Source organism: Rhodnius prolixus, unplaced genomic scaffold (assembly GCF_049639745.1).
Source record: "Rhodnius prolixus isolate KJV_2025 unplaced genomic scaffold, Rpr scaffold_3, whole genome shotgun sequence".
Taxonomy (NCBI): domain Eukaryota; kingdom Metazoa; phylum Arthropoda; class Insecta; order Hemiptera; family Reduviidae; genus Rhodnius; species Rhodnius prolixus.
Genome location: NW_027411603.1, coordinates 28,732,610 through 28,747,020, shown reverse-complemented (window position 1 = coordinate 28,747,020; position 14,411 = coordinate 28,732,610). Strand labels below are relative to the sequence as shown.

At 33.1% G+C, this 14,411-nt stretch overlaps 1 protein-coding gene across 1 annotated transcript; it reads right to left on the bottom strand.

Annotated features, from left to right (window-relative positions):
* Positions 1-10,489, bottom strand: LOC141452220 (endocuticle structural glycoprotein ABD-4-like). The gene is made up of 3 exons (XM_074124146.1): positions 10,339-10,489; positions 4,999-5,141; positions 1-458 (listed from the first exon to the last, which is right to left on the bottom strand). The coding sequence occupies exons 1-3, from the start codon at positions 10,348-10,350 to the stop codon at positions 137-139; spliced, it is 477 nt and encodes a 158-aa protein (XP_073980247.1). The 5' UTR covers positions 10,351-10,489; the 3' UTR covers positions 1-136.
* Positions 10,490-14,411: the final 3,922 nt, after the last annotated feature.

The following is a 14,411-nucleotide window of genomic DNA, read 5'->3' as shown; positions in this document are numbered from 1 at the left end:
TAAATATAAAAATAAATTTATTAAAGGCTGTACAAGAGTAAATGTACAGAAGTGTATGGCAAAGCCATAACTTTTTAGTTGGCGATCGGACCGAGAGAGTTTAATTTACAGAAGGTCCCCAATAAGAAGGAAATCTCTAACCAAACCTTGGAGGAGCGCCTCTCTGTCCGCCGCCGCCGACTGGAAATCCTCTCTCATCATAATCCTGTTGAGGCTGTGAAGCAATAAATTCCAAAGCTCTTTGTATTTCTGGTGGAATTGGCGGTGGTGTAGGAATATGTGCTCCTTGGGGTACGAATCCATTCTCGTCGGCTTTGTAAACAATCTGGATTACTTGACCATCTGGCGCTGTGTAAGAGAATGAGCCTTCTGCAGTTTGCAATTCAGCCGGCTCACCAGATCCAAAATTTTTAACATACCCTTGCTCTTGAGCTTGGGTTCCATCACCACTTTGATAGCTGGAAAAAAGAATAACAACTGGGAGATTATATTGGTATCTAATCATAGTTTTTTAGGCGACCTTAGCCTATATATCGAATATATGATCGATTACAATACTACCTTCCAATAAAAAGTCGGTGTAATTTACGAAAATTACCAAAAGCAATCTCACATTAACATTAATGGTAAGATTTCTGACTTTTAGGGAAATGTGATTATCGAAGTAAAAGAAAATAAGTGCTTAACATTTCTTGAGCATGCAACCACATGACCATCCAGCGGAGTCAGTTATTAAAAAAAATTAAATTTTTCGAGTAATATGCTACAAAAAATTGTAAATTCAAAGTAGACAATACTAAGTTTTAAGGAAATCCCAGTTCTAAGACAACATTTAATGGATTAATTCTCTTACATCTTCTCAGAAAAATGAATCCATCTGTGTTTGCATTCAGCATAATTCTTTAATATAAAATTAGAACATAAGTTTAGATTAGATTTCCTGGACTAGTTAGACTGTTCCTCCGCAAGTCAGGGATATATTGTGGTGCCGTCAAAGTGGAGCACCTTTCCAGTTCTATCTGTATGACAAAGAGTTTACTGAGGGCCTCCCTAGGTAACTAAAGGAACAATTGTCCAGGCAAACTGACATCTCATTCCGGTTTTGTCCTGTATCTCCGGACAATCTTGAAATAATAGTCTCAAACTCCTTGAATTAATTACGTAGGACTTGATAATCAGCTGTTATAACCTCAGTAAGTGTATTGCAACCAGTTCATCCCTAAAAGTCAGTTTTTCTAGGCTTACCAAGATGTTGCTCCTCGGAATAGCATCGTACAACCTGGCACACTCTTTTTCTGTTTTAAAGTACAATTATTAAGATTATTAACATTAATGATTAAGTTATTAATAATGACTGCCAATTATTTATATTTATTTTGTAGCATAAATAGATTGTGATTTTTGTGTATTTTGTTTTAGCGGATAAAGGTGGGGGATTATGGATAAGGATGACCTGGAACTGATGTTGAGGCACTTGTAGAGGACAGTTATGCATACTGGGGACAGAAGATGAAAGATATTGCAACATAAGGAAAGAAAGAAGATTCAGAAGTGCTTGGGAAATGTAAAAAAAAATGGCATTTCACTTTCGAGTTCTTATTGCAGAACGAAAGATTTGTTAGTAGACGGAAATATTGAGCAGAAGCGTATTATCGAGGAAACCAGAGAGGTTATCAAGCTTTATACTTAGTGCTGGGTAACAGAGGCATTTCTAAAATGATATTTTTTCATCAGTAGTTGACATTTCAAAGAAAGTATCATTTTAATTAATCTTTCGCACAGAGTACAGGACGCCCTCTCAGGAGAACCTCTCTTGCTTGTGTAGGAGAGTAAAACGGATTGCAAGAGAAGATCTTAAAAAGAAAAGGAAATGATGTGTCCTCAAGAAATGAAAGTAATTGGAACATTAAAAGCGAAAATTGAATAAAAGAAGTTGAAATGGTTCAACCCATTAAAGAATGGCCACTGATAGTACAGTAGCAAGATGTTCCTCCTTCAAACAGGGAACAGTTGGCTACCAGAGGTTTAAGTATAAAAATAAGAAGCTGCTTAAGCAAACAGCAAAAATTTACAAAGAAATTAATCACAATTTTCTGGTTTAGGAAGTGGGTAATTACAGCCAATTTGCACCAGTTAATACCCGGCACAAACCAGGTAAAGGCAGTTCAATGATTAAATAATAATGTGCCTAAATATGTCTATGTCATCTTATTTAAATTTGTTTCTATTTAACGACATCTTCACATTATTGTAAATCGTACTTTCACCATAAAAGAAGACTCTAACAAATATCAATTGTACTCCAGTCTTTATATAACTGCAGTATTTTGTAAACGAAATGTTAACTTTTATTGTTGCATAATCTTTATACTATTTCTTTTCAATATCTGTGTAACAATAGATTATCTTTAAACTATCCAACTATCTCTCATTAAAACTTTTGCAACTGGATTAAATAAAACTGATGATTGGTAGCGTTTCAAGAAAAGTTTCAAAAATATTGTAATTGAATCAATTTTATTGTTAACTATATAACTATTTATTGCTTTTCGAGATAAATGTATTCTCATCGTAATTTTGTTTGTAGAGCACTAATTATATTTTTTGGTGACTGCACTATGTGCTTTGGAAGAAGCTTTATAAAATTACCATCTGCAGATGCAGGGTGGTGAATGATTAAGAAGAAGACTGATTCATCCTACAGGGAAGAGAAACGATTTTCAGTCTTTACTCTATGTCATTTAAATTATGTTAAACTTAAGCACAATCTTTTCTAATAAATATATTTCTCAGCCCAGAAAATAGTAGTCCCTAGGTTATGTTCATATTATCAACAAATTATTATAACTAATCACATCTAGTGATAAGAAATTAAGTTATATGCGTAAACTTATAAATCTTCTCACCTATGCTGACGATACTGCCACCTTATCTACTAACAAACATCCAATAATAGCTCATAGAAACCTTCAGTCTCACCTCACCTCCTTAGAAAAATGGTTCAAAAAATGGGCTTCAAATCTGATGGAGACAAAATCTCAAAACATTACCTTCACTCTTCGACTCATCACTCTTCCTCATCCATTTTACAATCTAATTCCTTTACATGTAGTCAACGTAGTCCGCTACCTTGGGCTTTACCTTGACAGAAGACTTACATGGAACCCTCATACTCGACTTAAGTGAACAGAACTCAACTGACGCTTCCGACAACTGAAAAGACTACTCAACAAAACAGATCAAAACTCACTCTGGACAACAAAATACTTACATATGTAAGTATATTAAAGCCAGTCTGGGCTTATGGCATCGAACTGTGGGGTTCAACCAAACGCTCAAATCTGCAAAGGATCCAGTCCTTGCAGTCTAAAATTCTTCGCTCTATAGTAAACGCTTCTTTCTACGTCACCAATCAAACCATTCACACAGACTTGAACATTTCTTTCGTCACACAAGTTGCAAAAAAACACGATACAGAAAATTCCATTTTAACATTCAACCACACCACAGTCCACTTGTACAACATCTATCTTCCAGAACATTTCCAGACAACACTTCTAGATGTTTTAAAGACAGTGGCTTCGCGATCTTCTCTCTGACGAAGAGAGTCAGTAGAATGTAAAATGTTACTGGAGTGTTACCGCTGAGTAACTTCTCCACTCTGATATGTGTGAATGTTAATTATTGTTACCCTTGTTGCTTATAACGCAATGCGTTGATTGTAACTAAATAAATGATTTTAAAAAAAACTAATAAAAAATAAAATAATTTGATAACTACCATGTCCTACTGTAATCGTGAACTAAATGACAACTTGTAGAGTCTATTGGAAAATTAGGAGCATTTTTAAGCTTCCTTTCCAAAATTTAAATGCATGAATTCCTTTTCAAATTTTGGAAACAAATATACGAATGTATTCACCAATAGGTGAGCTCGATTAATTGTTTTTGAATTTTGACAAAAAAAAAAAGTGGTAATAAAAGTTAGACTGTGAGAAATGTAGGATGGGCATTATTGATATGTAAAACCCAATCGAGAAAAATCGAGCATACGAAGAATTCAAGAAATTAATTCATTAAAATGGAGGAATATCCAGAATGCAACTTCTTGTAAAGCAGAGAACTGTGAGATACAGTTCACATTTTGAAATTATGTGTTAGCGAGTGTAAGCTATCTAGCTCTAAGGATTTATTAAGAAACAGAAATTAAAGAGTTTACTGGGAGCTTAACTGTTATAAAAAACTTTTTTCTGAACAACTGAGGCTGATGAGGCAACACTGTCTTTCTGGTAAGGTAACCATTGTTTATTTGCGTCTCCTAATTGGGCATTATTTTCTCCTGGATCATCTCAGCTGTATCTTAACCCAACCACACAATCTCTCTCTCTATCTACAATTTCATGGACTTGATCATTGACTCTTACCAATCTAAGAAAAGGCAAGAATTCATTATTCACTTAAATACAAAAATGAAATGGAATCTGTATGACAGCTGGTAATGTTTCCAAATATGTAATATTAAAAGTGGAAAAAAGCGTTCCACACCGAATTTTACTTTGTTTTAACTTAAAAAAAAAATTATGTATTGGTGACACTGATTTTTCACGAGAATTTCATATTTTGAGTCAGTAATTTGGAAGTGCTTTAGGGTTAAATTGAATCATTAAATACATCTTTGGATTTGTGAACCGAATAAATCAAGAAAGGAACTGGCAGATTGTTAAAGACTTATTTTAAGGACACATGTAAAAGTCGAATGGTGTGAGTATCAAGTTGGAACAAATTACTTCCCTTCCTTCTTAATAAGTGATGTCTACAATCCAGAAGACCAAGGTAAATAGCCTAAAAATGTCCACCTTTTAAATGTTGTCCAAGAAGATATCCACTAAGTGGAGAGTTCTATCACTACATCCTGGAACTGGAGGTTTTATTGGAAACGCTAAAAATTAATTTTATTATATAATATTAGATTGGCAATAATTTAATCAATAGAGATTACCTAAAACTGTATGATCCATCTAGATTCGGTCCATCTTGGGACTGCGATATGATTGGTACAGGTGTGGTGTATTGCTGTCCTCCACCAAACTGTGGCCGCGCCAAAACATATCCAATCACGCTCACAAAACTGAGTACCTCTAACTGTTAAAAAAAAAAAAGAAGCATTAACTCATTCACATAAATAATTACGTATAGCTTGCACAGCAATGATGATATTCAAATAACCTTTCAAAAATCATGTGTAATATATACGACCGTAAAAGGACCGTGATCCTGTAAAAGATGTGTCTGTAATGTGCTGAGTATACAAGGTCATTAGGTAATTACTAACTTTTTTTTAACCTTTCATAACTACGCCATTGTTAGTAGAAGATGTTATTACATTTATTATTTCTTTTCCCCAAAATTCCCTTCCATTCAAAAATCTTTCTTTACAACATATTTGTTTAACTACGAGTATCTGGAATCCAAATACCACATCAATAATACCAAAGTGGCTTCGATCAGTACAACAAAAATCTTTTAGATCTGTATTCGAGACAGCCGGATCTTTCTACCTTATTGCAAACCTTTTACTACAAGCTCTTCTGGGATTCCAATTTGGCACTATCCTGATTCTTAATGAACCTCACATTACTGATCTAACCCAGGCAACGCCTAGGTCCGTGAAGACACCTCTTTTCCAACATATAGGTAGTTGACATCTAGTTCATATTTACATGATGAATCAACTTCTTTAGTCAAACCTAATCTAGTTCTGTGTGGAACTGTCTTTGCCCTACCTATTAAGACGTTGGAGGTATTTGCTCTTTGTAAGCACTAAGTAGGGTGACAGAATTTGGTGCATTGTCTCTCTGTAATCATGCGTCTGTGTACTCTCTCTGTGTTTTCTGAGTTTGAGTCTGTGTTTTCTCTCTGCATATGGCGACATATCTCGTAAACGTGACTTAGTCTTGTTTCTAGAAGGGCCACTTTCTCAGACAAGCCATCTTTAACAATGGCTCAATAGCTCGCTCATATAATTATTAAAGATAATTACAATTGTTATTATTTTTTTTGGAGAATCCAATTCTGTGGTTATTAGTGCCCATTATTTGTTATTCTTCGCCAAGTATCAGCAGAATACAAATCTGCTTATGTGAACAGCTTTGCTGTAACTTCTCACGCAGTTTTTTTCTTTTAAACTATCGGGTGATTTCTATGGTTTCCTTCACAAGTATAGCGTTGTCAAGGAGTACCGCTTTTTACATCAACCAGAACCTTCCCTAAACAGTTATGGACCATTTAGTTATCTATAATAACTTTAGACACTAAACCTTCTATCGAGGTAACGTTTTCCAGCTTGTAAATTCTTTTAATTCGAAGCTCAACTTCTGTTTATCTCTGTTACTGACCTCGCGCTAGCTGCAGTATCCAAGATCATTTTGACATCAATGATTCTACGCCTGTATTTTCTGAATTTAGCAGCAACGGGCTGATTAAGGACTATATTTTGATCCATCTCTGTACATCTTTGCAACAAGTAAGCAGGCAAGTACCTTTATTGTAAGAATTGTTATTTCTGTACCAGCTTTTGCTCTCATAAATAAGTTGACAATTTTGGTGACATTATCGTGCCTTTTGGAAGTACTCCTTTGGAGCTTGCACAGTGCAATCTGGTGTAAATCTATTTACTCTTCGTGATAGCTTGCTGGTTTCCTTATTTCTTGTCCGATCTAAAATGAACCTGCAGCGCACAGAACCTGAATCTGAATTGCTTACACAAATCCTTCTATTCCAGGAAACAGTTTTCCAGTCACAATCAATTAAGCACTTTGTCCGTAAAGAGTGTAATTCTTTCCGCGAACCTTCACATATAGCTCCTCTTCAACTGATACTACATCAACAACAAAGTTTACCAAATTCATGGCTGTAAATTTCGGAAGATAGTTGGTCAAATGATAATTATCATCAATTTCACTCACAACGCTAGATGAGGCAGCGAGGAGGAATAAATACTTCAATTTTTGTAAACAAAGAATTTATGTGTTTTAATCTTGCAACTTTCTCTCCTCTTGAATTTCCACTCTACAAATAAATAATGTAGATAATAAACCAGATGATTAATACAATTAATTAACATGAGAATTAATGAAAAAAAAAAGGGGTTCTCATCTTGTTTGACTGGAGGGATTGAAATTTCTACTTTAATGAACAAATAATAAAGCCAAACTTGGATAGTACACAAAGGAAAGCCCGAATTTGAAGTTACGAGTGTAAAAATAAAAGAAAAAATAAGGAATTCTCGTCTAGTTTGACTGGAAAGATAAAAATATCTGCTTCAGTGAATCAATAAAAAGCCAGAAGTGAACTGTACACACAGGGTAGCCAAAATTTGAAGTTACCATTGCAAAATAAAAGGAAAAATTACGAATTCTTTCGTTTGTTTGTAAAGATTGAGATAAACTTGTGTTTGTTTAATGAAAACTCTTTGTAAATTTAGAAAGCAATAAAATTATCCACGGTGCTCTAAGTAAAAGCAAAAACATTACCTTTTTTAAAACAAGCATTAGTGTTCTAGCAGCTTGAAGGGAATAGTGTACATAAATAAAAAGCAAACCTAACACAAAATATAATTAAAAAGTAAAGTAAAATTACTGTATCAAAATTAACATTTTATTAATTTAATTAAAGTTAATTTAATAATTTTCATTTATTTGTAAAGATCAATAATAAAGGAAATTGTCAGAATAAAGCTGAAAATGATGGACAGTATGTTTAAGATAGACTGTTTTTTTATTGGTTTCTTTATCAGTCACATTTGAAATTTTGAGATTATTTAGCAAACAGAATTACAGAATTCTAAGGAAAACTTTCATCTGCCTAGTTCGCTTAAAATAAATAACAAATTGAACACGAATGCAATTCTGCTGTTACCGTAAAAAAAAAGTTACCTAATTTTTTTTCTGCACAAGAATTTTGATTCTGTAACAGATAGATAAGTTGACAATATACATCGTTTAATACAACTGCTGTGACACCATTTACATTTTTAATAATGCAAGGCTGCAGCTCACAAGTCACTGGTTTCCATTGAAACATCAGCTGTCGGTAATATTTAGTTTATTACACGGATATCTGATCATCCTGACCTGGGGCAAAGCAATTACAATGAAAATCTCTTTTAAGGTTGTGCCCTTTCCACATACCTATGGGGGCTATAAAAAGTTTATGATACGTTGCGAAATGTTTGTTAATAATAATATTTATAAAAAGGATGGCTGGCTTTATACGCAGATATTAAATTTATTATCAGAAAGGTTTGTATATATTTGATTGCTGGCATATACTGTATTGAATTAAATTAAAGAAGAGATAGTTTTCTTTTTTAATTAAATTATAAAAAATTTGATTTAAGTACAAGTAAGATAGGCACAATCACTTTATTGCCTCTTTTTTGCACCTTTTCATTCTCATAAAATTATTCAAATTTCTCATTAAAATAATGCGTAGCCTATTCTTTAAGTGGATTTGGCCTTAAGGTCATCAATGTTTATCAGTCAGCCATCTGAGTAAAGTACATTGGTCACCAAGAAATAATTGGAAATTGGAATTTCAGTGATACTGGCCTCAGCCCTTCTAACCCTATAATCTTCTTAGTTAGTTGTAACATATACCCCCGCTGGGGTCGTGACTTGAGAAAATTTTAGGTAGCATTGATTCTGCTGACCAATGGAGAGAAACCGAGAATAAAAATTGTTTTTTGACAACTTAGCTTAGCCATGGATCAAAAACAGCAGAGATGAGAGATCAATTCTGAGAATGGTGAAGATCTTTTATTGACTTTCAGAGCCATTATAGTTCAAAACATTATCTGGCTCATGTTTCTTAGGTTTCAAAGTAAATAAAATCTTTCTGGGTAAGTAACCTTACATGGGAACTCAAATAAGCTAATATTTCGAAAAATTCGTCGTACTTGCTTCTTCCTCGGTTATTTCAAAAGATTAATTATCAGCTATAACCCAAAAAATTGATCTCTTAGAGTTACTTTTTAATAATACTTTATTCTTTACTTCATCATAATCCAGCCGTTTTGATCCTTAAGGTTAACATCAGTAGATTACCTCTTCTGGGTTGCAAATATGCCCTTTAATTACTTTGTTTCATGTCTTATTTGTTGCTTAATTAATTTTTTTTTATTTACTGTCTTTCATAGTAATATTTCAAGCCTATAGTAAAGTACTTTCAAACACCAGCAATATAAAGAAATAACAAGAAAATAAAAACAGAAGATACATAGGAAAAAAAAGTTAACTGTGATCTGTCTTGAAAAAAAAAATGAAAACAAAAGAAATTCTTCTCAGAAAATAAATGAGAAACATTTTAATAAAGTAACAAATAATACGATTGGCTCTGTAGTTAGAGAGCATCTCAATACAATAAAGAAAACAATCCACTGACGATGACTCTGTGAGTCCAATTGTCTGCCGTATGATGAATTCAAGACAAAATAACTGTATACAAAATCAAGACTAACAATTCATATTCTAGGGTCATAATCGATAAACATCCTATCGTTAATAACGTTAAGGTGGAAATGTCTTGCAGACAGGCAAATCCAGGCATCTTGAGGTCTTCTTAATTAGATAACTAAGTCAATCCAATGAAGTGTAACGTTACAAGAAAATTTGGGTCACTATTGAAAAAGATAGGATTTTCAAGTCCATTTGTTGGCTCAATGGAGTAAAATTTATCTTTGCGCTGGGCGTTGGATAATTAGAAAAAAGGTACAGTTAAATTTGTATTAAATTCTGTTCCCTATTTCGAGCAAACCTCCTGCAATATGTTAGGATCACTACATTTTTAAGAATAATTTTACTTGTTTTACGTAAAAGCCTCTTGATTAGTCTGATTTTTGAATTCTAAATTCCAAAATTAATCTAAAATCTCTTTCCTTCTTTTAATAATATTTGAAGTATGAAAATTTAGAATCATTAATGAAACATTTAAAAGCTAAATTGTTATCTTTAAAGCTATCTTATTGTATCATTTAATTCTATTAAAGCTTTACTTCAAGCAATCAAAAACAAAGTATCTTTTTCATTGAATGGTACGTTCATTGAATGATTTCATTGAATAACCTCATTCAGACAAATTAATTTTAAAGTTAATTGAATTCAGCTATCAATTCTGTTTTCTCTTCAAAAAAAGAAGAAGAAAAATCAATGCCTACTTCAAAATATATGAATTTTATTTCTAGACTCCCTATTGAATTCTAAAAAATAAAATAGCGACATAGCAAAGATGACAACAAATTTATGGTTGTTAGTATTAAAGTCAAATTGTAATTATTACTTACATATTTGTGCATATTTGAAATATACAAGAAAAATATATCCCGAACTACAAGGGTGCATTCGCAATTCAAACATTTATATAGGAGCGGCTAGAAAAGATCCCACCTGGACAGTTCCCCCACTTGCAGGGATGTTACTCCTTCTAATTCTTAACAATTCTTGTATATTAGCCATAGAGTAGTGTTCCTCCGTCTTGACCTTTGTCTATTGCATTATATAACCACCATCTTCTCTGCAGAATCCTGCTTTTTTTTTTACCGCAAGTTTAACCCAAAAAAAAAATTATTAATAGTATTTAATTATCAATCCATTTTTAATGGGGTCTTATTTTGAAATGGCGCTTTCATAAAATGAATGACAATTTTTGTAATATCACATTATTTATCATGAAACAGATGCAAAACATAAATCACTTTTAATGTTAAAAATTTATCACATGCAAATGAGTTGACACGTCATCTTCATGACATTATAGAATTTGGAAGCTAAGTAGTGTGCTACCAGCTTTAAGATCCACTTTGTAATGAATCTCCAATATTATCACTTAATAAATTTTCTTAAAATGTAAACCAACATAAGTGCTCATAAAATAGGAGATTGAGTTTTATGTTTTTTCAAAATAACGTTTTTCATTTTTCAGGTTAAAAAAAAAATAATGAAACAGTTCTTTTAAAAGAAATGATAAAATAATGAGTGAATTTCCCTCATAGTTTCATTAAAAAAAATTAGATTACAAATTGAAAATAAATTTAATTGATTACTGTCTGATGCAGCTCTAAAGGTATTATTTCTATTTGCCACAACATACATACATATGTGAGATAAGATTTTTCCAATTTCACTATTTAAAATCTAAATATCGAAACAAATTAACGATAAAGCCACCTTTAAGACTCAAATTGAGCAAAATAGAGCCAGACATTTTGCAACATGTAATCAAGAAACAGGCTTATAGATCTCATTAAATATTTTCACTTTGTACTTTTTAAAACTGAATTTCTTTGCTAGTTCCTACTAGTTAAAAGCCAAATTTTAATTTAGAAGTTACAAAATGATTAATGCTGTTCAATTTTTCATTCTAATATTTGGTAACTACAGAGTTGTTTTCAGTTTATTGTAATTGTTTTGACACTAATGTTTGTTCTGTATGAATTAAAAATAATAATAAGTTAACATTTTCCTGACTTTTAATATTATCTAGCTCTAGTTTTTGAGCAGTTAGGACTAGATTATTGATTATTTTAATTTTGGGTCAGCATGTTACCACAATGACTCATGCGGGATTGCACAGTTAAAATGTTTGAACAACATTGGCTTAGAGAATGGACGGGAAATTTCCTTGAAATTTCGATGCTATATTTCAACCTTTTGGAAGGTAACCCACAATTTCTAGTCAGAGAATTGGAAAGTACGGATACATTGGCATTAGGGGGAGTAGTTCTTCTTGACTGCAAGGAGACCGTTGTGGATCTTCTTTAGAGATGACATGAAGAACAAGTACAGCTTAGCATAAACATTTCCTTAAGGATAGGTCCTGGGACAGATTTTTTTTATTTATAGGTCCTTAGTAAGGGTCCTGGCTTCCTTAGTAATTTTCCTCCATTCGCCCCTTTTTAACCCTGTATCTCCATTTGGTTATAACCAGCTTTGCAATAACCTCCTCAACTTCATCAATTCTTCTTCTTTTCATTTTTTCGTCTTCCTACGTGTTTAATTCTATATAACTTACTAACTGTCCTACCCCTATCCATGCGCTCTACCCTCTACATGTCCTAGCCAGTAGTCTTTTTCGTTTAATACTAGGACAAATGGAGAAGTGAATCCATCTTTCTGTATTAGAACCCACGCGGTACAAGAATGATCGAAAACCACCGAAAGGGGTGGTAACGTGTTTGGCCCAAGGTTCAATCTTCGAGAACATATTATGAACAGATTTCCTAGCATTTCTCAGTTGAGGGAAATAGCGCATTTAGAAGATGAGCAGTAAGCTCAAAGTTCACATCTCTTTACCTCCAAGGAACCTGTTAAGCGAAGATAACAACTTTTAATCTGAGATATTTTCTGAAGGGATATTTTATTAGTGGCACTTCTGCAAAGTAGCGATTTGGGTTATTTTTAAAATGAAATTTTAGTGAAATGAATGGGTCCTGTTGCTTAAATTAGTCGCTAAAATTCCGAGTTAATAAAATAATGCATATTTTTGAAAGACATGAGATGATTTCAGCGACCTCTAAAATAACGGTCGTGCTTAAGGCCATCATGCGATCTACAAGTTTATCCCAATAGCCTCTGTTGATCAAGAAACACTTTCTAATGCCCCTAACCGACCAGTAACTGGTTGCAGGTCTTGACCTGGGCTATGGTCAAGAGACCATACCGACTAAATCACGTCTTACGTCTTCTAATAAGGTACAATTAATCAGAAAAAGACACTTCAGGATGTCCCGCACGCTGGCTGGGTGTAGATCTGGATGGGTCCAGCCCGTGTGTACATTATGATAGGAGGAGAGGGACGTCTCGTGTATTCTGTAGATTGTATTGCAATGGCTAGTTTGCGTTTTGGAGACGAGAGGAGATAATTAGCAAAAACCGCTTGTAGGAAATTCTGAATTTTGTAAAAAGATATGTTTCTCTTTTGAACTAAAATATATTGTGACAATAAGCATTTTTACCTCTCTGGATGATTAACCTAGCTCCGTAATGCACACCTGTGACAGAAAGAGGTAGAAATGGCCGCCCTGTTTGAAATCTTGGGCATGTTGAAAGCATTGAAAATCATATTGCATAATATAGAACTTCGTAGGCTTTATCTGCTAGATCCTCAATGAGCTGGCTGGTACATTAAGCCTCATTGGGAGATAGGAGCGGTACCGTAGCTCTATAAATTAAAATTAATTTATAATTGAAGGAAATCAACATTAAAAGTCTTATATCAGAATCAGAATTTAAAGATATAAAATTCTAATGCTACAACACGAACATAGGTTAAGTTTTCTATGCAAGCGCTGTTGGAATTTTTCATTCAGAATCTTGTATCTCAATTGCGGGACGACCTTTAACATACAAAAGGTTAACTGAACTGTTTTAATGAGAATGCATTGAAGAAAAGAGTAATTTACTTTTCCTTACGGTACTTACGATTGAAAGGATTCAAATGTTCACTATGGAAAGCCCCATTGCACTGGACTGGGGACTGAATGTGATGATCTATTTTAATAATCTCGCTGCATTGCAGTGTGACTGCAGGTACAGCATTCGAGAGTATACTTTTTTAATATCGATATTTGTAGGAATGTGTTATGATTTTGAAGTATTGAGACTTTGAATTCCTGCTATTTCTACAATAGTATAAGTGCTATGTGCAGCAATGAGTGCAGTTAGAGCTCGCCCAGAAATGTGTCTAGCAATACTCATACCTTCATTTCAATTTTTTGCCATTTTTTTTTAAGCAAAAAAAAAGTATAAAAAGACTAAGAAAAATTTTTTGTTTTTGCAAAATTATTGGTACTTTTTCCTCCATGCTTTTGCCAAAATTACCAGTATTTTTCCAAAGACAAAACTGTATAATTATATAATGAATAATTTCACTTCTTTTCACGGTGATTCAAATGGTTTCTGTCTTTGAAGTGTCCTCTTTTATTTTTCAATTAGGGAGATGGTTTCTGCCTTTGCATCAGTCGAGCAAGTACATTCTTCGGTTACTTGGGGCTATTGTGGCGCCTCTGTTGGAAATGAATAAAGATAAAAGTAATGGCTCTATTTGTATTGCTTTTTAGAAAATTTAGATTGATCTTTGAAATGGTATTCCTTTATTGTAATTTAAAAAAGTTAGATTTCCGTTTGTTTAATTAGTTTTTAACGAGGAAATAATTTCATTCTTATTGGTTATAACAATTACCTTCATTTACAATAATAGATTCCCTTTCTACATATTTTTTACATTTCGGTGTTGGCATATTCATATAACCAAAATTATATCTTTTATCTTTCATAACTATTTCTATCCACTGACAATATGACCTAGAAGGAATGTTTCCTTCAAAATAACATTTTGTTTAAGTTAGGTAGTAATTCA

Bases quoted from the DNA above. Each gene is read 5' to 3' on its own strand.
- LOC141452220 (XM_074124146.1), bottom strand. The intron at 459-4,998 runs GTAATCTCTATT...TCTTTTTTCCAG, and splicing joins GATGGATCATACAGTTTTAG to CTATCAAAGTGGTGATGGAA.